Source organism: Podarcis bocagei (genome assembly GCF_964188305.1).
Source record: "Podarcis bocagei genome assembly, chromosome: 16".
Lineage (NCBI taxonomy): Eukaryota > Metazoa > Chordata > Lepidosauria > Squamata > Lacertidae > Podarcis > Podarcis bocagei.
Genome location: NC_138142.1, coordinates 14,280,913 through 14,307,693, shown reverse-complemented (window position 1 = coordinate 14,307,693; position 26,781 = coordinate 14,280,913). Strand labels below are relative to the sequence as shown.

The 26,781-nt window shown below is 46.5% G+C and overlaps 1 protein-coding gene across 1 annotated transcript in view; it reads left to right on the top strand.

Moving 5' to 3' along the window:
* PPM1F (protein phosphatase, Mg2+/Mn2+ dependent 1F) overlaps nucleotides 1-26,358 on the top strand; it is a 41,136-nt gene extending 14,778 nt beyond the window's left edge. The window contains exons 3-7 of the mRNA XM_081175002.1: nucleotides 12,863-13,065; nucleotides 14,837-15,025; nucleotides 18,562-18,705; nucleotides 20,275-20,368; nucleotides 25,763-26,358. Of these exons, the coding sequence (XP_081031128.1) occupies nucleotides 12,863-13,065; nucleotides 14,837-15,025; nucleotides 18,562-18,705; nucleotides 20,275-20,368; nucleotides 25,763-26,130 (998 nt within the window). The 3' untranslated portion in view covers nucleotides 26,131-26,358. The remainder of the gene's footprint in view (nucleotides 1-12,862; nucleotides 13,066-14,836; nucleotides 15,026-18,561; nucleotides 18,706-20,274; nucleotides 20,369-25,762) is intronic.
* The last annotated feature ends 423 nt before the right edge of the window (nucleotides 26,359-26,781 follow it).

Below are 26,781 nucleotides of genomic sequence, written 5' to 3'. Positions count from 1 at the left end.
TGTAGGGATTAGATCCAAACAACCATGAGCAGAAGTGGGGAACGCCACTAGTGTGGTTCTGTGAACGTTTACACATTTGCACAGTGCTGTGATCAGTTGCAGGTATTCGGCTTATGCGAGACATTGCAAAAACTCCTGTACAGTGGTGCCTCGCAAGACGAAATTAATCCGTTCTGTGAGTTTCTTCGTCTTGCGGATTTTTTCGTCTTGCGAAGCACAGATGCACCCTGGTACTGTATTATAATGGGATAGCGGGCAAAGCACAAAGCGGGTCGCTCCCCAGCCTGGAGGATCTGTTGCCAGGAAGAGGCAAAGACACCCCCTCCCACCTCCCCATGAAAACAGCCCCCCTTCCTCTGTCGCCAAGCCTTGCCGCGTCTTCGCTCAGCCAAACTGCATCCCACATCAAAGCCCCAGCCCGCTCCATTCCCTCTCTCTCCACGAGGTGCCAAAGGAAGTTCGAGCCCAGGAACCGAGGGCGGACGCACAAAGCGCCCGGCGTGGACTCTCCCTTGCTCCCCCCGTTACCTTGCGCCACGCCGCCGGGCTCCCCACAGTCTCGGCAGCTGCTCCTGGCTTCTTCCCACCCCCGCAAAGGCGCCTTCGCGGCGGCCCAAGCGCAGTGGATGCCGCCTCCTCCTCCTCCTTGGTCCCCCTCCTCCTGCCTTCGCGCAGTTAGGGCAAAATGGAGCAGCCACGTGGGGAGGGGGAGAGAGAGAGAGAGGCAGAGGCGGCGCAGAGACCCAGCCAGATCCGCTGGATCCCAGCTCACCTGCCTTCTCTGTGCCCTCTCCAGAAGAGGATCCCTCTGGAAAAGGTAGGTCGCTCCCTCGCTCGCTCCCTGCCAGCCCAGTTCCTGCTTCTAAAGGAAACAAACTCGCAAGACGTTTCGTCTTGCGAAGCAAGCCCATAGGGAAATTCGTCTTACGAAGCACCTCAAAAAACGAAAAACTCTTTCGTCTTGCGAGTTTTTCGTCTTCCGAGGCATTCGTCTTGCGAGGTACCACTGTATAAACAGATTAACCTCCTTAGATTTGACCTCTCTTTTCTTGCACAGCGCTTTAGGGTAAAACAGTCCTTGAGAAAAACATAGAAAGCCACATTATACCAAATCAGACCATTGGCCCATCTAGCTCAATAGATGGGGCTCTCCAGAGTTTAAGGCAGGGGAGATGTCAGGGATTTAGCCTGGGACATTTTGCATGCAAAGCACCATTGAACCGCAGACTTCCTGTGAGCAGGGAACACCCCCCACAAGCAGAAGGGGAACCTTTGGATTCAAGCCAGCAGTTTGGGTTTCATGCAGTAAGAATTGCAAATCACCTGGCAGACTAAAATGCTATACACATGCCTATTAATGATACATTTCCTGTAATGTCCCCCAAGATTTGATCTTCCTAGTTGGCCTTAATATCCTATTTGGGGGCAGTTAAATAGAGTGTTGCTTACTGTTGCGGAAGGATGTGGCTTCATGTCACGCAAGCGTGAATGAAAAAGCAAAAACGCCCTTCCTCCTTTTCTTCGCTATAATGTGGTGGTGGATGAAATTGACAACGGTGCGGCTAAGACTGCCATGCAGACGTAAACCCACATGTACCTAAACTGTCTCGAAGCAATCATAGCCACTTATTATTATTACTCAGCTCTATAATAATCGAGCCTCTCGCTTTCCCTCCTAACCATTCCTCTCTCCAGCTACTCTTTGTATCTGTCACCAACATTACCATCTGTTCTGTAAACCGAGCACGAAGCCTTTGATCCCTCCCTCTTCCCCCTCCTACTCTTGGACTTCTCTGTTCCTTCGGTTTTCAGGGGGATGCCAGTTCTTGTTTTACATCACTCATGCAAAGTTTATATCCCACCTTTCCTCCTAGGAGCTCGAGACCATGTGTGTGGTTCTCTTCTCCTCACCCCATTTATAGACAGAACAACCCTGTGAGATAGATCAGGCTGAGAGGAAGCAAATTGCCCGAGGTCACCCACTGAGCTTCCTGACTGAGTAGGGGCCCAGGGGCCGGCAAACTTTTTCAGCAGGGGGCTGGTCCACTGTCCCTCAGACCTTGTGGGGGGCCGGACTATATTTTGGAAAAGAAAGAAAAAAGAACGAATTCCTATGCCCCACAAATAACCCAGAGATGCATTTTAAATAAAAACACCCATTCTATTCATGTAAAAACACCAGGCAGGCCCCACAAATAACCCAGAGATGCATTTTAAATAAAAACACACATTCTACTCATGTGAAAACGCCAGGGAGGCTCCACAAATAAGCCAGAGATGCATTTTAAATAAAAGCACACATTCTACTCATGTAAAAACACGCTGATTCCCGGACTATCCATGGGTCAGATTTAGAAGGCGATTGGGCCGGATCTGGCCCCCGGGCCTTAGTTTGCCTATCCATGGAGTAGGGAGTCGAACTGTGGTTTCCCAAAACCTCATCTCTCTCTCTCTCTCTTCCCCCTGCTAGGGTGTTCATCCTCCAGCGAAGGATGTTGTTGAGAATGTATGCAGTCTTTCCAGGGTTGTTGCAAAAAATGTTACAGCAAATTTGGTTGTGTTGAATTTTTACTGTTTGGCAAGGTGGCCAGAATGTGGCAGACAGCACCCAGAACATGGAGAAGGAGGCTGGGGAGGTTCCCAGAAAAGTAGAGGCACATAAATAGCCGCAGGAGCCGTAGGGAGGCGAGTCAAGGCCAAGGTGCAAGAATGCAGCAGTGGCTCCAGCTGAACCTTTAAAAACGCACACTAAATATATTAAAACTCGTGAAACATGTAACAGAATCATGTGTCTGGATATGCCCACGGAAACAGGAACATTTTCAGCAGGCACCTAAAAGAAAAAAACAGTGGTGGCACCTGCCTAATGTTTAGTTCCAGAATACAGGTGCTGCTACCTTAAAGGAACAACTCTTTGCAAATGCAGAATGGGCATTGCATGGCACTTGCAGAAGTGCAAGTTCTGTAGCTCCAAGTCGGTACACGTAGGGCAAGGCAATCCCTTAAGAAAACTGGTCTCAAGGCTTTATATACAGTGGTGCCCCGCAAGACGAATGCCTCGCAAGACGAAAAACCCGCTAGACGAAAGGGTTTTCCGTTTTTCGATGTGCTTCGCAAGACGAATTTCCCTATGGGCTTGCTTCGCAAGACGAAAACGTCTTGCGAGTGTTCCAATTTTTTTTCGCTCCCCCCTTTTTCTAAGCCACTAAGCCGCTAATAGCCTTTTAGCCGCTAAGCCTTTAATAGCCGCTAAACCGCTAATAGCGCTAAGCCGCTAATAGGGTTGCTTTGCAAGATGAAAAAACCGCTAGACGAAGAGACTCGCGGAACGGATTATTTTCGTCTTGCGAGGCACCACTGTACCAATAGGCTTTTTATACTCGATATACCTTGAGTTCAGCCTGGGATTGAACTGGCAGCCAGGGCAAATCTTTGAGCACAGGTGTGATATGCTAGGGGACTCTCACTCGTCCCGGCATCCGTTCTGCAGCATTCTTCACTAACTGCAGTTTCCAGAACAAGATCGAGAGACGCCCCATGTAGAGTTCTTTGGGGAGTACATAACAATGGAGGTGCCCAGCATTTCCGTGTCTTAACGTTCCCCTCCCATAGTGCACATGGCACCTTTCTTGGCTGAAAACTCCAATCTTGCTCTGGTTTTCTCTGTTTGCTACAACTTTATTTTCTCCACTCAAACCTCAGTTGCCTTCACAACAGTCCAGTGGTTGTCAGTTTGATTTTATTGTTCCTTGCGTTTTAAATTGTTCTACACCTTTTTTATTATTTGGTTTGTTTTGCTTTTATCTGTTGAGGGGCAATATATCCAGGTTATATGGTGTTCCCTAATCAGCCATGAAGTTTACTTGCAGATATTGGGGGATTCCCCATCTCTCAAACTAGCCTACATCACTGGCCTGTTGTGAGGATGAAATAAGAAGGGGGGGGCAAGCACTCCACCCTGAGCTTCTTGGAGAAGGATGGGATCTAAAGGTAGTATATAATGCGATGATCTTGCCAAATCCTACGTACAATTCAGTTCCTCTCCTCAAGCAATCTGTTGGGTAACTGTTTCCTCTGAATCAAAGTGAAGTAATAAGTTGGCTCCATCTGTTGGGGATTATGAAAACTGCATGTCATTTAATGACAGAGAGAGCAACATATAATTGAGAAAATAAGTTGTGAAAGTTATGTGTTTCTTAATGTTTTTTAATGTTTTTTTGTTTGCTTTTTTCTTTTTGTTTTGTAAAAAATTGGAAACTCTAATAAATATTTTTTTTAAAAAAAGAGAGAGAGAGCAACATATTGCATTTACTGTGACTTTAAAGGGTAAAGGGACCCCTGACCATTAGGTCCAGTCGTGACCGACTCTGGGGTTGCGACGGCTCATCTCATGCCGTTTACCTTTCCGCCGGAGTGGTACCTATTTATCTACTTGCACTTTGACGAGCTTCCTCAGTGCTTTCATTTCTTTTCTGGCCTTGCTCTTTTTCTGAAAAAAATCTGAATGGAAGAGTATAGTCTTATATTTGTTTGATCCCTCAGATTTGCACAAAACTAGAAAACTGTGCTGAGATTTTACAGTGGCCAGACTGTGTGCTTCTTGCTTACTTCCTGGGCAGGGATTCTTATTTTTTAAAAACAAAGTGCACATACTCTGTTGGTACTTAACCAGCATAGTAGAATCAGCAAATCAGAAGGAAGGAACAAGCTCCCAGCGCCACAAAGCCTGGCTCAGTGTCTCGTAGCAATTTGTAAGCAGCCAATATTAAGCTGGTCAGGTTGGATGTAATCGTCCTTTCTCCTGAAATTCAGAAATAACTTGATTACTGGCAAAAAAAAAAAAAAGGTTCCTCCCAATAATGTTCCATATAGAATGAGTTACCAGCAGAAGTTGGTTTAAAAAACACCTAGTTTTTTTTTTTTAAAGGGAGGGGGGCTGAATGAGCCATAAAGATAAAGGTGTCACATCAAGAGAAGCTTGTTTACATTTGGCAAACAGCTGTTGGGGATCCTCAAGCAAGTGATAAGATCACATGGAGAGAAAGTTGGAAATAGTTCTTAACTCCACGCCTCCAAAGCCTGTCACCAAACAGGGCATATTTACAAATCGGCCTGAAACATGAGAGGTTGTCTATTGTGTCAGACCATTGGTCCATCTGGTTCAGTATTGTTGACACTAACTGGTAGCATCTCTCCAGAATTTCAAAACGGGGTAGAATCATAGAAATGTAGAGTTTGAAGGGACCACAAGGGTCATTTGGTCCAACCCCCTGCGGTGCAAGAATCTTTTGCGCAACATGGGGCTCGAACCCACAACTCCAACTGAGGGTATTTCCCCTCTCTTTCTGGACGTACCAAGGATTGAATCTGGGACTTTATGCATGCATAGAAGATGCTTTCCTTATGAGCTGTGGCAACCAGGGAGTTGAGCTGGATCAATACCAGTGGTACCTCGGGTTACATACACTTCAAGTTACAGACTCCGCTAACCCAGAAATAGTACCTCGGGTTAAGAACTTTGCTTCAGGATGAGAACAGAAATCGTGCTCCGGCGGCGCAACGGTAGCAGGAGGCCCCATTAGCTAAAGTGGTGCTTCAGGTTAAGAACAGTTTCAGGTTAAGAACAGACCTCCAGAACGAATTAAGTACTTAACCCGAGGTACCACTGTAGATTATGGCATATCATAGCAAGAAAGGGATTTTCCCTGTACCTTTTCTTATCCTGATGTAACTGCATGTGGTGAGATACCGTATTTTTCGCACCATTGGACGCACCGGACAATAGGACGCACTTTGTTTTAGAGGGGGGAGAACAAGAAAAAAAAAATTCTCCCCCTCTCTGCCCAGCACCCCTTCAGTGAAGCGGCAGGAGAGGCTGCACAGAGAGGGGGAGAACTTTCCCCCTCTTGTTTTCCTGCTCTAAAGCAAGGTGCCGTTTAAGGTGCATTCAGGTGGCTACCTTGGAAGCCTGGAGAGCGAGAGGGGTCGGCGTGCACTGACCCCTCTCGCTCTCCAGGCTTCAGGTTCCTTTCGACCTGCTCTTTGGGGCTGGTGGGGGGAAGCCCACCACCAGCCCCAAAGAGCAGGTCAGAGAGCAGCGGGCGCGCTCTCCCGGCTGGAGAGGTGACGTGGGGCTGTAGAGCATCCTGCCATAGCTGCGCGTCACCTCTCCAGCTGGGAGAGGGTCGCGGGGGGGCTGTTTTAGCCCCCCGCGCGCTCTCCCGGCTGGGGAGGTGACGCGCGGCTATAGAGGATCCTGCCAGAGCTGCGAGTCACCTCTGCAGCTGGGAGAGGGTCGCGGGAGGCTACTTTAGCTCCGCGCGCGCTCTCCCTGCTGGGGAGGTGACGTGGGGCTGTAGAGGATCCTGCCATAGCTGTGCGTCACCTCTGCAGCTGGGAGAGGGTCGCGGGGTGTTTCTTTAGCCCCGCGCGCGCTCTCCCGGCTGGGGAGGTGACGTGGGGCTGTAGAGGATCCTGCCAGAGCTGCGAGTCACCTCTGCAGCTGGGAGAGGGTCGCGGGAGGCTACTTTAGCTCCGCGCGCGCTCTCCCTGCTGGGGAGGTGACGTGGGGCTGTAGAGGATCCTGCCATAGCTGTGCGTCACCTCTGCAGCTGGGAGAGGGTCACGGGGTGTTTCTTTAGCCCCGCGCGCGCTCTCCCGGCTGGGGAGGTGACGTGGGGCTGTAGAGGATCCTGCCAGAGCTGCGAGTCACCTCTGCAGCTGGGAGAGGGTCGCGGGGCTACGGCGCCTTCGCTCCATAGGACGCACACACATTTCCCCTTCATTTTTGAAGGGGAAAAAGTGCGTCCTATAGAGCGAAAAATACGGTATTTGTATGTGCCCCCAATGAAAATTAAAGCTTTCTTTTTTCAAAGAAAATACTAGTTTTCAAACCGCTCTGTTGACATGTGGGTCCATGGTTGTCAATTTCACACAAATTGTTTCCTGCAGGAAGCTGAATTGGTAAGGTCCCTGCACAAGGATTGAACCACATTGAAACGCAGCTCCCGTTACCATCCCTAAATATGTGCTTATTATTTAAGGTGCGCATTGCCTTGTTTCCTGCTTTACAGTGCAAATATAGTGCAAACTAAGCATATTTATTCTCCAAAGTAAACCCCACTGAATTCAATATGGCTTGTTCTCATGTAAATGTGCGTAAAATGGCAGCCTTAATGTATAAATCTTCGGAATAGTCCCTCTTGGTTTAGGAATCAGTGCAAAAAAGCAATAGTTCTCACTTAGATCTGCGGTTCTATAACTAAACAGAAAAGGAAAGGGGCTTGCTATGCCGCATAATACCTTTCCAGAGGCAAAATTTGTTTTACAGCAGGAAACGTGTAATAAATAGAATTCACTTTAATAAAGCCCGTCTGTCACTTCTGTAAAACACCTGAAGTGACATACAGTAAAATGGAAATCCAGCCCCTCCAAGTTAAGCACAGTTTTGTTCTCTTCTATTAAAACCAGTGGGAAATACCTGAAATAACTTGGCTTTTGGTGGTTTATGCCTGAGTTACCATTGGATACAGTTGTTAGCCACATTGTTATGCAAAGTATTCTTCCATCTAGTCTGGGTCACAGTTGCTGTACAAGCAGTTTAGATTTCGAGATGCTGTGTTGGTACTGAGGATGGGACAGAAACGTGACTCAGCTTGCCTTTGAAGCCAAATCTATCAAATTTGCAATTCTTGAAACAATATTGTAATAGGTATGAGTTACTCGTGCGTAAACTGGTGCCTTTCTCAGTTAATTTGCTTTGTTAAACCTTTCTGACTGCACAGCCCCTTCTCATTGTGGCTGCCTCGGTCACTGGCAGAATCCGTCAGTGGGCGTTTCTTGAACCTTTTCCAACATAAAAGTTGTTTGACACCCAGCCTCCTCCTCTCACTGCGCGGGAGTCTTCTGTGCAGGAAAGGCGTGGGTAGCGGAGGACCTGGGCTCTCCTCACTGAGGTCCAGTGAAGAGTCCTGGAGCCCTCTCTCCGATTCCCCCGTCTGCCCCCCTTTATCCCTGGTGTTGCGCTGATTGGCTTCCCCCTCTCCTGAGCTGATTCTCCCCCTGCTGCTGGGTCCTTCGCCAGCATCATCTGGGAGCCTCCCCTTCGCCTCTCCCTCCGATGTCAGTTCCCTGACAAATATTGAAGGCCAAAACACAGCCATCCTTCAAAATCCGCACTTACTTTAATTTTGCAGTGCAGTCCTCCAACAGAACAGTGTTTACAAAAATGCGTATATTAGGGTGAAATGGTCATAAAAATGAATATATTAGGTGGAAATGCCCATAAAAATGAATATATTAGCGAAAATAGCAAGCCATAATGCATTACGGTAGGACAAATTGCTTGCAAAAATGTGGTCAAAACTGCATTAAAAAATGTGATTCTTAGAAGAGGTTTGCACTACAGTGCTGAAGAATTTTAATTTTTTTAAAAAATGCAAATTGCTGCAGAAATGTCGAGAACTGAATTTCAGAGTGGGGGAAACGAGAAGCTACGAGAACTAAAATTGACAGGTCCCTCCATCCCCACTAGGGACTGCCTGTGTGCTTTTATCTTTATCATCATGTTGCCTGCTCTACCTGTACTTTTGTAAATAAAGATATTATTATTATTATTATTATTATTATTATTGGCATTGGTATTCAAAATCAAAAGTAAGCATTTCAGTCTGTAAGCTTTTTTAAAAAATCAAAAATCCATCAGATGTCAAGCAAAGCCGGCAGGGAGGAGTAATGTTGGCAGATGCCGAAGCCCTGTCGTCTTTTGTTTAGTCAGACTTCAGATGGAATGTGGGAGGTGGTGGCAGACAATTGGACAAGGCTCTGCTAGCAAGGTGCTAGGCAGGTTTCAAGCTGCGCCTAGGAAGGCTGGGTTGTCAGGTAGCAGGGCTGGCCCAAGACATTTTGGCACCTGAGGCGAACCACGAAATGCCAGGCCCCTCCCTGCCAGGAAAGAAGGGGTGAGTGAAGATCTGCATCAGGAATGCAAAGGGAATAAAGATCTACAGCAGGATCTGCTGCTGCCCCTGCGGATCCTGCCGCTTGAGGCCGTTGCCTCACCTTGCCTCATGGGTGGGCCGGCCCTGCCTTTCAGGGAGCAGGGGACACAAAATAAAACAGTAGTTGGCACTAGGATTAGCTGGCACTCGTGCGATACCTTTTCCTTTCATAATGGAGACATTGGATCAAGCACCAGAGGGAGGTTGGCATACCTTAAAAAGTTCACAAAATGCTGAGGAGTTGCTTTAGGGGGCAGCATAGCTTGCTGACATTTTTCCAAGTTCTTCTTTTGAAAAGCATTTATGGAGTGTTCCAGTGCTGCAGTATTAACATAGGTGTGCTCAGCATCTGAAAACAAAAATGCACATAATTTATTTATCATCATCATCAATCTTTATTACGGTCCAGAGACCCAACAAAACATTACAAATTAATACAGAGCTCATACCGTCTACCTCCAGGTTAATCAAGCACTTTCTTTGGAATATAGGGCTCGTTTGTTCTTGCAACCACCGATAAAAACTTTGCCACTGCCAACGTTCTAGCTTTTGTCCGGTCTTCCAGTAGGAACCTGACATAGTGAGCCTCTGAATTTCCCGGGAAAGGCACCAGCAAGGGTGGTATCAGTTCAGCCCTGGCCTGCTCATACTTCGCACAATGTATGGAATCAATGTCTTGAGCACACGAGCAAAGTCTGTCCTGGTACGGAACTCCTCTCAACCTACCATCCAGCACTGCAGAGGGGAAGACATTCAGTCTGGCTTTGGTGAAAAGCCTTCGATAGTTAGGTACTGTTAGGTTTTTGATGTAAGATGTTAACTCAAAGACATACCCATATTGAACTCCTGCTGCCAGCGGACTACAGACTGCGTTTGACCGAGATCGCAAGTCACTGTGTGCATTGTCCCATAATCTTTGCTTTAAAACCTTTTGGGCGCCTTCATAGCCCAGGTAATACGGTTGGGGGGGGGGAGACAGACCAATAGAGGTGGCTTTTTTAGCCATGGTTTTCTGCCATTTGCTGACAAATTCCTCATTGGTCAAATGTTGGTACAGACCCATCCCTAGATTAAACACTGAAATCCTGAGCCAATGTTTTAGGGCAGCCCACCACGCTCTAGCTGAAATTGGGCATTCACCAGCTTCCAACAGAAGTACGGAGTTAAGGACGCAGTTAGGTACCTGCAGCAGAGATCGCATACATTTTGCCTGAAAGCCATCTAGCTTTGGCAGGTCCCCATAGGTGTGCTCAGCATCTGAAAACAAAAATGCACATAATTTATTTAAACAAACGACAAATTGATGCACACTGGTTGGAGGTGGGAAGTGGTTAATGGTCTCTTATTGAATGTGGTGCTATGTAAAGGGACCCCTGACCATTAGGTCCAGTTGTGACCGACTCTGGGGTTGCGGCGCTCATCTCGCTTTACTGGCTGACGGAGCCGGCGTACAGCTTCCGAGTCATGTGGCCAGCATGACTAAGCCGCTTCTGGCGAACCAGAGCAGCGCACGGAAACGCCATTTACCTTCCCGCCGGAGCAGTACCTATTTATCTACTTGCACTTTAACATGCTTTCGAAGTGCTAGGTGGGCAGGAGCAGGTAGCAAGCAATGGGAGCTCACTCCGTCGCGGGGATTCGAACTGCCGACCTTCCAATCGGCAAGTCCTAGGCTCTGTGAGCGTCAGCCCAAAAGGGCTTCAATCACAGGCATAGAACCTGTGGCCCTCCAGGTGTTATTGGACTGATGCTCTCATTAGTCCCAGCCAGCATTGTCAATATTGGTAAGGGATGAGGAGGAGTTGCAGTCCAGCAACATGTGGATGGCCACAGGTTCTCTGCCTGTGATCTGAGACAGGATACAATAAGGCAAAACGAATGAGAAGGGAGAAAAGCAAAATAAACAAGTTCTGGCACCAGCACGTTCATATTAATACATAACGAAGTTACGTCCAGTGAAATGTTTACTTTTAAGGAGGCAGGTCCAGGAGTGGAGAAGGCCAATGGCAGCTAGTCTCATCCTGCAGAGGGAACTTGGTTGTCTGTTTTCTCCCTCTGATACTGTGGTATTGCCCTGTTCTAAACAACCAACATCTTGGGGAAATGAACAGCAAGAAGCACAAAATAAAAAAATTCCTTCCAGTAGCACCTTAAAGACCAACTAAGTTACAGGAAAAGGCAAGGGGTGAGAAGGTGAGAAATGGCTTAGTCATGTATAATGAGATAAGAATCCATTGTCTTTGTTCAGACCAGGTCTCTCCATGGTTTTAAGTTTGGTAATGAGTTGCAATTCAGCAGCTTCTCTTTCCAGTCTATTTCTGAAATTCCTTTGTAGTAAAACAGCTACTTTGAGATCTTGTATAGAATGTCCTGGGAGATTGAAGTGTTCTCCTACTGGTTTCTCTGTTTTGTGATTCTTGATGTCAGATTTATGTCCGTTTATTCTAAGCCATTTCACACCTTCTCACCCCTTGCCTTTTCCTGTAAGACCTATTACAGTCGTTAAGAGTCGTCAACAGGCTCATCTCAGCTATCTGCCAATCTCCCATTCCCACCACCCTTCTGAGTAATACCCCTCCCCACCTCACTATATAGAACGGTCTGGCAACTTCTGTTTCAGTGTATCTGAAGAAGTGTACATGCACACGAAAGCTCATACCAAGAACTAACTTAGTTGGTCTTTAAGGTGCTACTGGAAGGAATTTTTTAATTTTGACTATGGCAGACCAACACGGCTACCTATCTGTAGCAAGAAGCACAGTTTTTGTATCATGCAATCATATCATAATTTCTTTGTGAATAGTCGGCCCACACAGGAGGTTGGGGTGAAACGCCCACCTCAGGTGGCACAGGTGCAAGAGATGGCGCTCCACGTACCTCACAGTTTCCACCGCTACCAGAGTGCCCCTGGGGCAGAGAAGCCAAGCAGCAATACTTTGTGGAATGCCCTGACTCTTGCCCCTGACTCTGCCAGTGTGGGTGGGGGCAGAAGGCGGCAATTTCCGTTCTGTCTCAGGTAGCAAAACGGGAGGAGCCTTCCCTGTCTCCTACGCTGAGCAACACAACCTTAAAAAGGCAAAGAGACCCTTGACCATTAGGTTCAGTAGTGGCCGACTCTGGGGTTGGGGCGCTCATCTTACTTTATTGGCCGAGGGAGCCGGCGAACAGCTTCCGGGTCATGTGGTCAGCATGACTAAGCTGCTTCTGGCGAACCAGAGCAGCGCATGGAAATGCCGTTTACCTTCCCGCCAGAGCGGTACCTATTTATCTACTTGTACTTTGACGTGCTTTCGAAATGCTAGGTGGGCAGGAGCAGGGACCGAGCAACGGGAGCTCACCCCGTCGCAGGGATTCGAACCGCCGACCTTCTGATCAGCAAGTCCTAGGCTCTGTGGTTTAACCCACAGCGCCACCCGCGTCCCTAACACAACCATCATCAGTCCTTAATGAGAAGAGTGGAACAGCCTTTAACACCATTATGGTTGTTTTATTAAAATCGTGCAGTATCTTAGGTAAGTACAGTGGTACCTCGGGTTAAGTACTTAATTCGTTCCGCAGGCCCGTTCTTAACCTGAAACTGTTCTTAACCTGAAGCACCACTTTAGCTAATGGGGCCTCCCGCTGCCACCACGCCGCCGGAGCACGATTTCTGTTCTCATCCTGAAGCAAAGTTCTTAACCCGAGGTACTATTTCTGGGTTAGTGGAGTCTGTAACTTGAAGTGTATGTAACCTGAAGCGTATGTAACCCGAGTTTCCACTGTAAACAGATGAGAAAAACCTCAATCAGTGGCAGGTTGAAGGAGAAAGCCAAATGATGCAATGTAAGCCCCCAAAGATGACTTCTCTCTCATTTTATGTTCAGTGCTGGATGGAGGCTCTTTGCAGCGCTGCTTCTTTAACAAACTCTGGGACGTTTGCTGCAAGTGGCAGAAGCAGCCGCCTCCGCCTCCGAAGCCGCTTCATCGCTACCTCCAAGTTTCCATCCATGCAACCCGTAATACCCGCCGGAAAATGGAGGACAGGCATGTTTCCCTCCCAGAATTTAATCAGCTGTTTGGCTTGACGGTACGTTTCTAGGGCTCAGGTGAGAGAACACTGGTGGCGTCAGGACAGAAGTGCAGAGAGCCACTCAGCAGGAGTGAGCTAGGGGCAGAGGATACAGCAGGGCTGGCATAGCGCATTTTGAAACAAGTGAATTAATACATGTTACCATCTAAACTTTCATAATAATGCTTCAGATCAGTCTGTTGGAAAAAGTAGCCTTCCACTGTGGCTTCCGTTTCAACCATTGTTTAATGGTCTATTTTTGAAACCTACTCCACGAAAGGTAGACTCTCCTTCCTTGGAGGTTTTGAAGCAGGAGTTAGATGACCAGCTATCATCCTGCATTTCAGGGGGTTGGATCAATGACCATTGGGGTACCTTCCAAAACTACCAATTCTATAGATTCTCTGAACGAGGGCAGTGCCCCCACAACACCATTACCTGCAGGAGTGTCTCCACCCCCATCACTGAGAAGCAGCTCCGAGGGTCTTCTCAGTGGTGGCACCCGCCCTGTGGAACGCCCTCCCATCAGATGTCAAGGAAATAAACAACTCTCCGACTTTTAGAAGACATCTGAAGACAGACATGTTTAGGGAAGTTTTTAATGTTTGATGTTGTATTGTGTTTTTAATATTCTGTTGGGAGCCGCCCACAGTGGCTAGGGAAACCCAGCTAGATGGGTGGGGTATAATAATAATAACAACAACAGCAGCAACAACAACAACAACAACAACAACAACAACAACAACAACAATAATAATAATAATAATAATAATGAAGTCCAGGGTTTAACATGAAGTAACTGCACAACTGTGAGAGAGTGCAGGTACTCACAGATAGGGAAGGGGCACAAGTTTAATTTAATTCACACTTTTGGAAGCACTACAAGAACCAAAGCACAGAAAATTTGAACCTTCTCTGAGTTTTACAGTGCAGTTTCCCATCCAAATAACGTTCGCAAAAACATATATGCTGGGGTCAAGTGTCAATGAAGATGCATATATTAGACAAAAACACTCAATTTTAGAGGAAATTGCGAAAATGTGCATATTAGGTAAAGTTGCTGGAAGTTGGATGAAGATCACGACAGAGTTCACCCCAAGTTCTTTGAGGAATCTGTTATAGAATAGGCACACTAATCTCAAAACTAAGTTATTGTTCTGACATAATAAATATATTAATCTGAGTCTTGAAAATCCTTGCTCCACCCCCTCCACCCCCTGGACTAGTTCTAACTATGGTGATTTGGGGAGTGGGGCTCAGGAAAATTGCTTAAGAGATGAAAAGGCATCTAGGTACATGTCCTGTGCAAGACAGTGGGTTGTAGCCAATGTAGTGCAGCTAAATGAACGTCAATTAGTGGTATACCTGTTCCACTGGCCAAATGTTTTGCACCAGCAGAAGGTTGCTGCGTAAGGAAATCCGAAAGCAGGTCGCTGCTGATTTCATTTCACAATAGATTTGAGCAACCTGTTGCACAGCAAAGTAGCACACCTGTTGTATTGGAATTATTTATCCTGGGTCTTGTTGCTGTTTATGCTTTGGCTTCTAGGTCCCCCGTATTGGTTATTTTTCTACTTATTATTTATTTGTTTCATTAAAAAATGATATGCCTCTTGAGTGTAGAAAAACGTCACAAGAGTTTTATGGAGCAGGGGGAGATATAGCAATGAAATTATCACTGAAAAAAATTCTTCAGCCCAGTAGGGCCATTCCGATACATTCACAGAAGAAGTCACACGTGGTAAAAAATTATCTTTGCCTTCTCTTTGCATGTCCTTTCCTCCGGAAGGATGACGTGGACCGGGCGTACTTTGCCGTGTTTGATGGTCACGGAGGAATAGATGCGGCTAACTATGCAGCTGCTCACTTGCACGTAAATGTGGCACATCACAAAGACCTTCTGAAAAACCCGGTGGAGGCCTTGAGGGACTCTTTCCAGAAAACAGATGAAATGTTCCTTGCTAAAGCCAGGAGGGAGGTGAGTGGAGAGAGGCGAGTACTGCAGTAATTGTAGATTGTTGGCTCGCCAGAGGAGTGAGTACAGCGAAGCTGAGTGCTGAGAAATGTGTCCTCTTGGTAATTGGCTTTTCTGTAGCGTTGCAGAAAATCCCAGGTAAATAATTTATTGGTTCACTTAATAGACTTTTGCCTAAGAATCATTGTCCACAAATCAGAGGAGGTGAAAGGTTTAATTTAGGCCAACGTTGATGGATGTTGGGGTCTTTCCAGAGGGGTAGCCAATTTTTTTTTAAGCCCAGTAGGTTCATCCAGGTTACTTTCTGTTCACTGTCACTCATGCAAGGATCCAGGAAATGATGGGCTGCAGTACATATGCCAAGAACTAGGAGAAACTGCATCTGGGATTAGGCTGCTGTAGCCGATTCCTTCTTTCTAATTCAGGTAAATTGGGAACCTGAGCTATAAGCAAGGTAGTTTCTCTTGTTTGAAAGGTAGCATAGTGTGAGAGAGAGTAAGTAAGAAAACTCGTATAGCGTAGTAATGTAGATTACAAGGTCATTTGGTGGGCCAGCCATTCCAAAATAATGCTGAAATGGACTGGTTGCAGATCAAAGTGATTTAAATAGCAAGGGGGAAAGTGCTTTTGAAACCTGTTTTCCAGCTACGCAATTTGTATATTTTCTGAACAAGCATGTATATGAACTGTTTACTTTAAAAAATCAAAACTATATTGGTTTGCAACTAAATAGAGCACTTTTTAGAAAGTTGAAGCATAATCCAGACCTCTAATTGAGCTGTTTAGAAACAAGGTGGACATTCGCGAAGGTTAATCAACTACCATTTGACACTCCCTATGCACCTAAAGGGACAATCCCTAAGCACAATCATTTAACCACAAAATGCCCAGAACTTTCCTGAGGCCAGACTGGCAGTTAGTACTAGGGAGCAGGTGGCACTGTGGTCTAAAAACCACTAAGCCTCTCAGGCTTGCTGCTGGGAAGGTCAGTGGTTCGAATCCGTGCAACGGGGTGAGCTCCCGTTGCTCTGTCCCAGCTCCTGCCGACCTAGCACTTCGAAAGCACACCAGTGCAAGTAGATAAATAGGTACTGCTGTGACGGGAAGTTAAATGGCGTTTCCATGTCTTCTGGTTTTCACCACGGTGTTCCGTTGTGCCAGAAGTGGTTTAGTCTTGCTGGCCACATGACCTGGAAAGCTTCTGCAGACAAATGCCAGCTCCCTTGGCCTGAAGCGAGATGAACGCTGCATCCCATAGTCACCTTTGACTGGACTTAACCATCTAGGGGTCGGCTTTACCTTTTACCTTACTAGACAGAATAGTAGCTTTCCTTCCAATATATTTTATTTTGGTTTTTTTGACATGCATCTATTGACCTATATAAAGTGTCCTCTGGGTGGTTCTCACAAAACAGATCTACAAAGTTAAAACACTAGAAATAACACGGTGTGTGTGTGTGTGTGTGTGTGTGTATCCCTGTCCATGATCTTCACTCTTCTCACTATACCAGGATCAGCCACCAAAAATCTCTTCTCATTAATTACTCCAACCATTCTCCTCTACTGTCCCCATGTGGCTAGAATTCCCTCTCTCTGTCTGTGACGACAGTTCTGTCTTTCCCCATCTGTACTATCCATTTAAAGCAGTGTCGTGCCACTTTAAGCAGTCATGGCATCCCCCGAAGAATCTGCGAACAGTAGGTGCTGAGAGTTGTTCAGAGGCCTTTCTTTGCCTTAGGTAAAGTAAAGGTAAAGGGACCCCTGACCATTAGGTCCAGTCGTGGCCGACTCTGGTGTTGCGGCGCTCATCTCGCTTTATTGGCCTAGGGAGCCAGCGTACAGCTTCCAGGTCATGTGGCCAGCATGACTAAGCCGCTTCTGGCGAACCAGAGCAGCGCACGGAAATGCTGTTTACCTTCCCGCCAGAGCGGTACCTATTTATCTACTTGCACTTTGACATCCTTTCGAACTGCTAGGTTGGCAGGAGCAGGGACTGAGCAACGGGAGCTCACCCCTTGCGGGTATTCGAACCACCAACCTTCTGATCGGCAAGTCCTAGGCTCTGTGGTTTAACCCACAGCCAGTGGCGTAGTGTGGGTTGTCAGCACCCGGGGCAAGGCAAGTAATTTGCGCCCCCTAACCCATGGATTTTAGCACTCGAGCACTCGAGTCGCCCCCCCCCGATGGTGCGGCCGGGCCCCCCTGCACCCCCCACGCTACGCCACTGCCCACAGCGCCACCCGTGTCCCTTTCTCTGCCTTACAGACCTACAATTCCAAGAGTTCCCTGGAAGAGGGATTGATTGCTCAACCGCTCTGGGAATTCTGCCTTTACCCTCCTTGATCAGAACACAGGAAAACAGGAACAGCTTTACTGCTTAGTGAGCCGGCACACTTTGTTCCAGCTGAAAAGTGCGACAGACTTTGCTTTTTCAATTAAACCTGATCGATCAGAGAGAGGGGTTTGGTATATTCCTGAGTGGGCCACCCCCACCCCAACCCCCGCTTGATGAATAAAGCCCACAACATTGTTCTGAGAATACACTGCAAACATCTTGTTTGTTTGTTTTAATATTTAATGCTTATAATTTATGTTAATGCAAGCACCAGACCTCTCTATCTGATTGTACCTTCTCACGTTGACCACTGCGGTGGTTGATTGTAATAGATGTTTGAAAGCACTTATCGAAAAGGGTATTACTGCCAGCACAGTATTGAATAGAAACAAACCAAGATCTTTAGGAGCATCTTCTGTTGCAATGGTTTTTGAATACATGAGTGGTGTCGGATGATACAGATAATTTGGATCCTTTCCAGTCTGGGTTTAGGCTCAAAATTGGGGCAAAACCAGCCTTAGTTGCCTTGATTAGTGCCTTACACTGGGGAAGGAGTGGGCATCCACAAATCAGAGGAGGTAAAAGGTTTAATTTTGCCCAACGTTGATGGATGTGGGGGGTCTTTCTGGATCTCTCAACAGCTTTTGATTTCATTGGCCATGCTGTCCTTCTGGATCGGTTGTCTGGGATGGGACTCCTCAGAGGAGCAGCGTTAACAGTGGCTGCATTCCATCTTGGATAACCAATCTCAGAAGATGGTAGCAAAACATTTATCGGCCTACAGCATGTCTCAGAGTTCTGTTCTTCCCTCGCCCCCCCCCCCATGCTTGTTGTCATCTACATGAAACTGCTGGGAGAAGTCATCTGGAGTACGCAATAACTCTCCCAGCACTCTGAGAGAAGTCACCTAGAGTCATCCAGGCACACAGTAACTAGTTGCATTTTATTTCTTGACATGTTTTGAACAACCGGATAGAAGTCATCACAACAATAGCAACAAAAGGCTAGTGTGAATTCACTCTAATGCTTTTTACATCGCTAACAGAGTTTCTATGATCTTTGATGCACGGTTAAATAATGAGCACCAATTCTCCCCACACAGTTACATTTCATCCTTTTAAAGGCTCTTTATAACATTCCCTCCCCCTTCTCTCTCTCTCTCTCTCTCTCTCTCTCTCTCTCTCTCTCTCTCCAAACTATACAGAAGCTGCGCAACGGTAGCACAGGTGTGGCTGCCTTGATTGTTGGGAACAAGTTACATATAGCTTGGCTTGGCGACTCACAGGTAATGCTAGTCCGGCAAGGGAAAGCTATAACCCTGATGGAACCTCACAAGCCAGAGAGAGAGGTAACTACTGCTTCTTTGGGTTTCCCCCACAAAGCTCTTGGCCTCTTGTGTATGTACACCAGTGTGGTGTAGTGGTTATGAGCGGTGGACTCGTAATCTGGTGAACCGGGTTTGCATCTCCGCTCCTCCACATGCAGCTGCTGGGTGACCTTGGGCCAGTCACACTTCTCTGAAGTCTCTCAGCCTCACTCACCTCACAGAGTGTTTGTTGTGGGCGAGGAAGGGAAAGGAGATAGCCCTAAACGGCCTCGGCCCGGTATACCTGAGGGAGCATCCCCACCTCCATCATTCTGCCCAGGCACTGAGGTCCAGCTCCAAGGGCCTTCTGGCGGTTTCCTCACTGCGAGAAGTGAGGCTACAGGGAACCCTCCCTTCACATGTCAAGGAAATAAACAACCACCTGATGTTTAGAAGACATCTGAAGGCAGCCCTGTTTAGGGAAGTTTTTAATGTTTGATGTTTTATCGTGTTTTTAATATTGTGTTGGGAGCCACCCAGAGTAGCTGGGGAGGCCTGGCTAGATGGGTAGGGTATAAGTAATAAATTATCATCATCATCATCACCATCATCATCATCATTCCCTCTAAATCCAAACATACCAGTTATTTTGTAAGTTAAAAGGGACCACGCCAAAATAAGAGTGAGATTAATAATAGTGAGATTAATAATAATGGATTGGATGAGAGCCAATAATCTGAAGCTCATTCCAGGTAAGACTTCAGGTACTGTTAGTGGGCGGTTTCCTAGACTGGATGGATGGAAGATTGCATGCTCTTGTTAGGGTTACACTCCCTCTGAAAAAGGAGATCTGCAGCCTGGGGTTACTTCTGGATCCATTGCTGTTGCTTGAGGCTCAGGTGGACTCAGTGGCATGGAGTGCCTTCCATTAACTTTGGTTGGTGACCCAGTTGCAGCCGTATCTGGATAGGGATAGCCTAACTGATGTCATCTATGCTGTGGTAACCTCTAAATTAGATTACTGCAACATGTTGTATGTGGGGCTGCCCGTGAAGACTGTTCAAAAACTTCAGCTGGTGCAGAATTAAGTGGACAGGGTTATTGTTATAATACTATGGTATTATATTGCAGCCGGCCTGTGATCCTACGATGAAGGACGGTACAGTGGTACCTCGGGTTAAGTACTTAATTCGTTCTGGAAGTCCGTGCTTAACCTGAAACTGTTCTTAACCTGAAGCACCACTTTAGCTAATGGGGCCTCCTGCTGCCGCCGTGCTGCCGGAGCCCAATTTCTGTTCTTATCCTAAAGCAAAGTTCTTAACCTGAAGCACTATTTCTGGCTTCGTGGAGTGTGTAACCTGAAGCGTATGTAACCCGAGGTACCACTGTATAGAAATTTAATAAGTAATAAAATAGCATACAAATTTAAAAGAAGTTTTTAGCGGAAGCTGATCTGCAGTAGAATGGAAACAGGGCTGATTGCAATGAACACAGGGCAGGATAGAAATTGCTGCCTCCTTACATCCCTAGACTGGTTGGTACTGTGCTTCCTGTGCCTGTCACACCTACACCTATAGATTTAGTGAGCTTTTGTTGTTGTTGCTTATTTAGGATGAGAGACAACGCATAGAAGCCTTAGGAGGTTGCCTTATCTACATGGACTGCTGGCGTGTCAATGGAACCCTGGCTGTTTCCAGAGCTATCGGTAAGCCATGTCCTTGAAGAACATCAGCCCTAATGTGTTCATTTACCATATTTAGCTCTAATGAAATATTGTCAGCATGTAAGTGTGATGGGGCGGCTGTTGTTTGTTCTACCGCCGTTCACAACTTTGCGTTCTGCATCAGTTTGGAAGTTATTTCAAAGCACAGCCTTGGACTGAATTGCTGCCATTATTGCACCTACATTAATAATTGTTCCATGTGGTACATTGCCATAGTAACACAAACCTGACAGTGCACACTGCTCTTCCAGCTCCTTCCTCGAAGCATCTGTAAAACTATTTTATTATTATAGTTGTGCCTCCTGAAATGGCCCAATCATGCACTCCTATTGAGAAGTCATGGATCGTTTCCCCTCTTCACTCGATAACTTTTTGCAAAATGCTGGGGGGGGGGGAAGCTTTTTTAGGGCCAAATGTAATATAAAAATGATTTTTTTAAAAAATAAACAAATACCATATTTTTCGTTCTATAGGACGCACATTTCCCCCTCCAAAAATTAAGGGGAAATGTGTGTGCGTCCTATAGAGCGAATGCAGGCTGCGCCGCTAAGCCCAAAGCCAGAACAGGAAGACGGAGCACTGCAGAGCGCTCCGTCTCACTGCTCTAGCTTGGGGACGGCTGCGCGCAAACCTCTCCAGGGCAGCGGGGTGCCTTCACCCCGCTGTCCTGCAGAAGCTAGCAAGGCTGTTCCCAAGCCAGAACAGTGAGAGGGAGGGCTCCGTCTCGCTGCTCTAGCTTGGAGACGGCTGCGTGCAAACCTCTGCAGGGCAGCGGGACGCTGCGCTCCAAAGGCTTCAGGGATCTTTGAGGCTGGCGGTGGGGGAAAGCAGCGCTGTAACCTGTCTGTAACCTGAAGCATATGTAACCTGAAGCATCTATAACCCAAGGTACCACTGTACATGTGAAGCAGCAGGCACCACAGTTTTGCCATGGTCTCCCAAAAGTGACCCGCCATTAGGGCTGGGCGGTATCTGCTTTTCAACATTGTGGTATATATCACCCTACTTAATATCATGATACATCACGATGTCTGAAATCGGGATGGAACTATGTAGAGAGGCATTGGCTGGCTTCACAGTTTTCCCCACATTGTTATTTTTGCATAGCACACATACATTAGGGCTGGGCAATGTAGCGATATAGAATCAAAAAACTGGTGTGAAATCCATATCATGGTAAAGGTTTAATAACATTCAACATGGCGATGTGTGTGTGTGTGTGTGTGTGTGTATCAGTATCGATATATAGATATATATGATGAGGGGGAAACCATGAAGCCAATCATCACTTCTCTTGTGATTCCCTATTGCTCTGTGCTATAAAATAACAGTTGCAACAATCTGTTATAGGTAAAGTAAAATCGTATCAGTTTTAGATCCCTAAGTAGTAGTTTCTGGGACATTAACCCGTTCACTTTCACATGATTATGTCCTTATTTCAGACATCATAGTATATTGCTATATCAGAATGTTTAGCTTGGTGATATGTCATTCTGTTGGGAGCCAACCCTAACACACATCATGATTCACAATATATTGCCAGGTAAAAAATTATGAAACTGATATCACAATATCGACTTCAAACTGGTTTGGGGCAATATATCACCCAGCCCTCCCCACCATGCTCTAATTATATATTATTATATATGAGAGCCAGTGTGGTGTTGTGGTTAAGAGCGGTGGACTCGTAATCTGGTGAACCAGGTTCGCGTCTCCGCTCCTCCACATGCAGCTGCTGGTGACCTTGGGCCAGTCACACTTCTCTGAAGTCTCTCAGCCCCACTCACCTCACAGAGTGTTTGTTGTGGGGGAGGAAGGGAAAGGAGAATGTTAGCCGCTTTGAGACTCTTTAAAGGGAGTGAAAGGCAGGATATCAAATCCAAACTCTTCTTCTCTTCTTCTTTTTTATTTTTACATTTATATCCCACTTTTTCCTCCATGGAACTGAGGGTGTCATCCATGGTTCTCCCCCTCCCCATTTTACCCTCACAACAACCCTGTGAAGTAGTCAGCTCGTGGTCAGCTTCGTGGCTGAGTGGGGATTTGAACCCTAGCTTTCCAGCTCCTAGTCTGACACTCTAAACCAGGGGTCAGCAAACTTTTTCAGCAGGGGTCCGGTCCACTGTCCCTCAGACCTTGTGGGGGGCCGGACTATGTTTTTTGGGGGGAAATGCCCAACAAATAACCCAGAGATGCATTTTAAATAAAAGGACACATTCTACTCATGAAAAATCACCAGGCAGGCCCCACAAATAACCCAGAAATGCATTTTAAATAAAAACACACATTCTACTCATGTAAAAACACGCTGATTCCTGGGCTGTCCACGGGCCAGATTGAGAAGGCGATTGGGCCTGATCCGGCCCCCAGGGCTTAGTTTGCCTACCCATGCCTAACCACTAAACTACACTGCACTGATCTTTTTTTGTCATCCAACTAACACACCTTTCTCTAAACTTTGGGGCAGAAGTCCTTTTTTACTTTTCTCTTCAATTGTAGGATGTGTCTTTACTAAGATTACGATGGGGTGGGGTGGGACATGATGGCATTGCTGGGGGTTGGACTAGATGATCCTTGGGGTTACTTTCCAACCCTGCAATGTTATGATTCTAAGCAGCAAAGTACCAAAGCTTCCAAGAAAAACAAAGAAATCCAGAAGGGGAAACAAACCAGAGGCATTTCCAAATTAATTCATAGAAGCGTTCCTTAATTTTGATTAACTGCTTTTACAAGTAGTTGCATATTTTACGTGTTTAACCTTCTTGTGGGGGTTGGGGGACAGAAAGGCAAAATAATGGGTTTTAACATTTAAAATAATTCTATATGCACGTGGGTGTGTTTGTTTCATCAGTAGCTCACTGGTGGAAATCTACTCCCTTGCCAGTATTAGACATTAGACATGACGCTGCCTACAGCAAAGCAAGACTCAGAGTTTTCAGACTCCAACTGTGTGTGAAGAGGAAGAACAATTTGCTGCAACATTCATATCACTGCATTGAGAAGAGCCCTGGAAAACAGAATAATGAGCTGGAGGACTGCAGCCGCATTCTGGGGCTCATTTAAGACACCATGCCAAACCACGGCTAAGGAAGCTTTGCGTGAACTGACAACGCCTGGTTTGCAGTACCAAAGTTGGAACCTATGGTTTGACACAGATTTGCAAACCATGGTTAGTGCTAAGTTTGGCTTGGCGCGATTCCTGAATTAAGAATGCATAGTTACTGCTGTTGCTCTGCCTTCAAAGCTGCTGCACCATGGAGACGAGAGAGAGCTTAGGAGCTTATGAAACAGTGTGCCGAGAGGAGGGAAAACAAAATCAGACAAGCAGTTCTAATCCACAGTTTGCATCTTCAGGAGCTTCAACAACGGCGGGGATTCTAAACTGTAGTTATCGCAAATTATGGTTCTCCCATAATTCGGAGATAGGGAGGCATTTGACAGTGAAGTAGGGGAAACAGGAAGGCGGGGCCTAAAGTCTCTTCCTGTTAGACTGGGGGTTGGTCAGAAGTTCCCATCCCTCTTACTGCCTGACACAAGGAAGGCTGTTGGAAGTGGGGAGTCAGAGGCGTCCAGACTCTCTTTTTAAGTAAAGAAAAACAAAGAAAACGGCACTAAATATTGGTCCTCATTCTCCCTGCACCATCTTGGCTGACATTCATTACAGGAACTCTTTCAAGACATGCTGTGTTCCTATGCTTCTCTCCCCCCCCCCAAAAAAAGGAGTTACATTAAAGCAAATGTAAATCAAGGCAAAATCTGCAAGTTCCTGCTTAGGCGGAACATTTGAGGATTTCAAGGGAAGCTTTTTTAAAAAAATAAAAAATAAAATAAAACCCTTTGGGAAGATCAACAAGATTTTTCACTTATCCATTAAAAACCTTCAGTTCTAGCCCTGTAGTCCTGGTTCACCACCTGCCTGCAATGAGATTTTTGAAAGACCTTTACAGCAACAATTTCTTCCCCAAGAGGCCTGTGGGTGGATGCCTGTGGCATGACTGGGATGCATGCACATGTACACACACTCTTTTTTTCATGCACCACATTTGATCACACACAGAGAGAGACAACTCTTTCAAAGCAGTGACTGCATTTGCAATAGACAACCAAACCCCTGCTTTCCAAAGTGCCTTCTCTGCTGGGGAAGAGCAGAGCAGACTTCTTTCCATCCTAGCAAGGATAAATTGTGCTTCTTCCAGGCCTAATTATGCTTCTGGAGCCCCATTCTCCAGCCCCTGTTTGGTGTGCTAAGAAGAAGGTTTTAATGGAGAGATAGATGCATGAAGATGACTCTCCCTATCTGACTACCTTCCCATTAAAATAGAGAAGTGCAGAGAAGTGGCCTTCATTGGATCAGAAGCACTGGCAGACCTGGGGTGGGGTGGGAAGATTAAAGCCCCCCCTGCTCCTTCTTTGTTTGGATGATTTTTAATTGTGCTTCATCTTCATGTGGCTTTTAACTATGTGTACACTACTCAGCAATTCTGAATATTAAGTAGTATACAGATAAAAAGGTAAAGGGACCCCTGACCATTAGGTCCAGTCGTGGCCGACTCTGGGGTTGCAACGCTCATCTCGCTTTACTGGCCGAGGGAGCCGGCATACAACTTCCGGGTCATGTGGCCAGCATGACTAAGCCGCTTCTGGCGAACCAGAGCAGCGCACAGAAACACCGTTTACCTTCCCGCCAGAGCAGTACCTATTTATCTACTTGCACTTTGACATGCTTTTGAACTGCTAGGTTGGCAGGAGCAGGGACAGAGCAACGAGAGCTCACCCCGTTGCGGGGATTCGAACCGCCGACCTTCTGATCAGCAAGTCCTAGGCTCTGTGGTTTAACCCACAGCACCACCTGCGTCCCTTAGTATACAGATACCTGGAATGAAATAAATATACACAAGATCACTGTCCCTACACTGCAGTTTGCAATGTTTTCTCCTCAGCTGTGGGAAGGCCTTGTCAGGTCGCAAAGTTTGGCGTGGCATGCAGATCACCCACCCTTGGTTTAGAGCAGGCATGTCCAAAGTCCGTCTTGGGGCCAACAACATTGGTCGGCCCTCACGCATGTTCATTTCATCAAATCTGGCCCTCTTTGAAAAAAGTTTGGGCACCCCTGGTTTAGAGCAACGTTTCCCAAACTTGTGTCTTCTGCCATTTTTGGACTGTAATTCCCATAATACTTGACCACTGGCCCTGCGAGTTAGGGTTGATGGGAGTTGTAGTCCAACATCAGTTCGAAACCCAAGTTTGGGAAACCCTGATTTAGAGCTTCGCCTTAAACAAAGGCAAAGTTTGACGGCTCTGAAAAAGGAATGGGGCAGTCGGGATTTTGTACCTCGTGTGGTAATTTACTTCATTCTCTCCTGCTGGTTTTTTTAGGCGACCCACTCCAAAAGCCTTATATCTCCGGCTGTGCAGATAGTGCATCGTTTGAGCTAACTGGTGCTGAAGATTATGTGCTTCTCGCTTGCGACGGATTCTTTGACACCATCCAGCCATTTGAGGTGGTGGACCATGTTCTAGAGCACTTAATGCAAAACAAAGGGGACGGCCTCAAGACTGCGGAGAGGCTGGTGGCGGCCGCAAAGGAAAGTGGATCCAGTGACAACATCACTGTCCTGGTGGTGTTTCTAAGGGAGCCCAAAGACATCATGTCCGACTGCCTCAGAGACCCTAGAAGCTGCTCCTCTGACGACTGCACAGGGAACCCGCTCCTTAACTTTTTCAGCTCCGAGAAGAACCATTGAAATGGAAGAGGAAAGGGTGACTATCAAATTCATTTAAAGCACAACATCCAAACGTAAGCAAGTTTGAATGGGGGTGGGAATCCTTTTACCACTGGAAAATGAAAGCTGTTGTGTGGTAGACAATATACAAGAGCTTAAGTATTTCAAAACCCAGGGTTGCCTTCAACTAAGCTGCTCAAGAGTAGGCCCTTTAGAAATCAATGGACCTAAATGAGCCATGCCTATGGATTTCAATGGGTCTGGTCTATGATTCTTCCATAACTCCGGCCAGTGTCTGGATTGTACCATTTTAGATTGCAGGTTCAGGGAATGCATAACTGAATGTCCCTTCATGCAAAAAAGAAAAAAAAATTAAAATCCAACAACCCTCTTAGATGCAGCTAAACGATACCTGAGTGATGGCTTCTAACCTTGCTTCTCTCTGGCTGCATTTCATCACAGTGGTAAACCACAGTTTGAAATAATACATGGTTTAACATCCATGAGTGCTTTCCGGACTGCGCTCTGCAGAGGTGAAAACGAAGCCAGAGTTTGACTTGATGTGACCTGGTTTGTCTCCTCCAAACAAACCATGAGCAGTAAGTCAGAACCAACATTGGCTAATGGTTTGTGTGGAGGAAATGAACTGTAAGGCTCGGTTCATGTGACTTG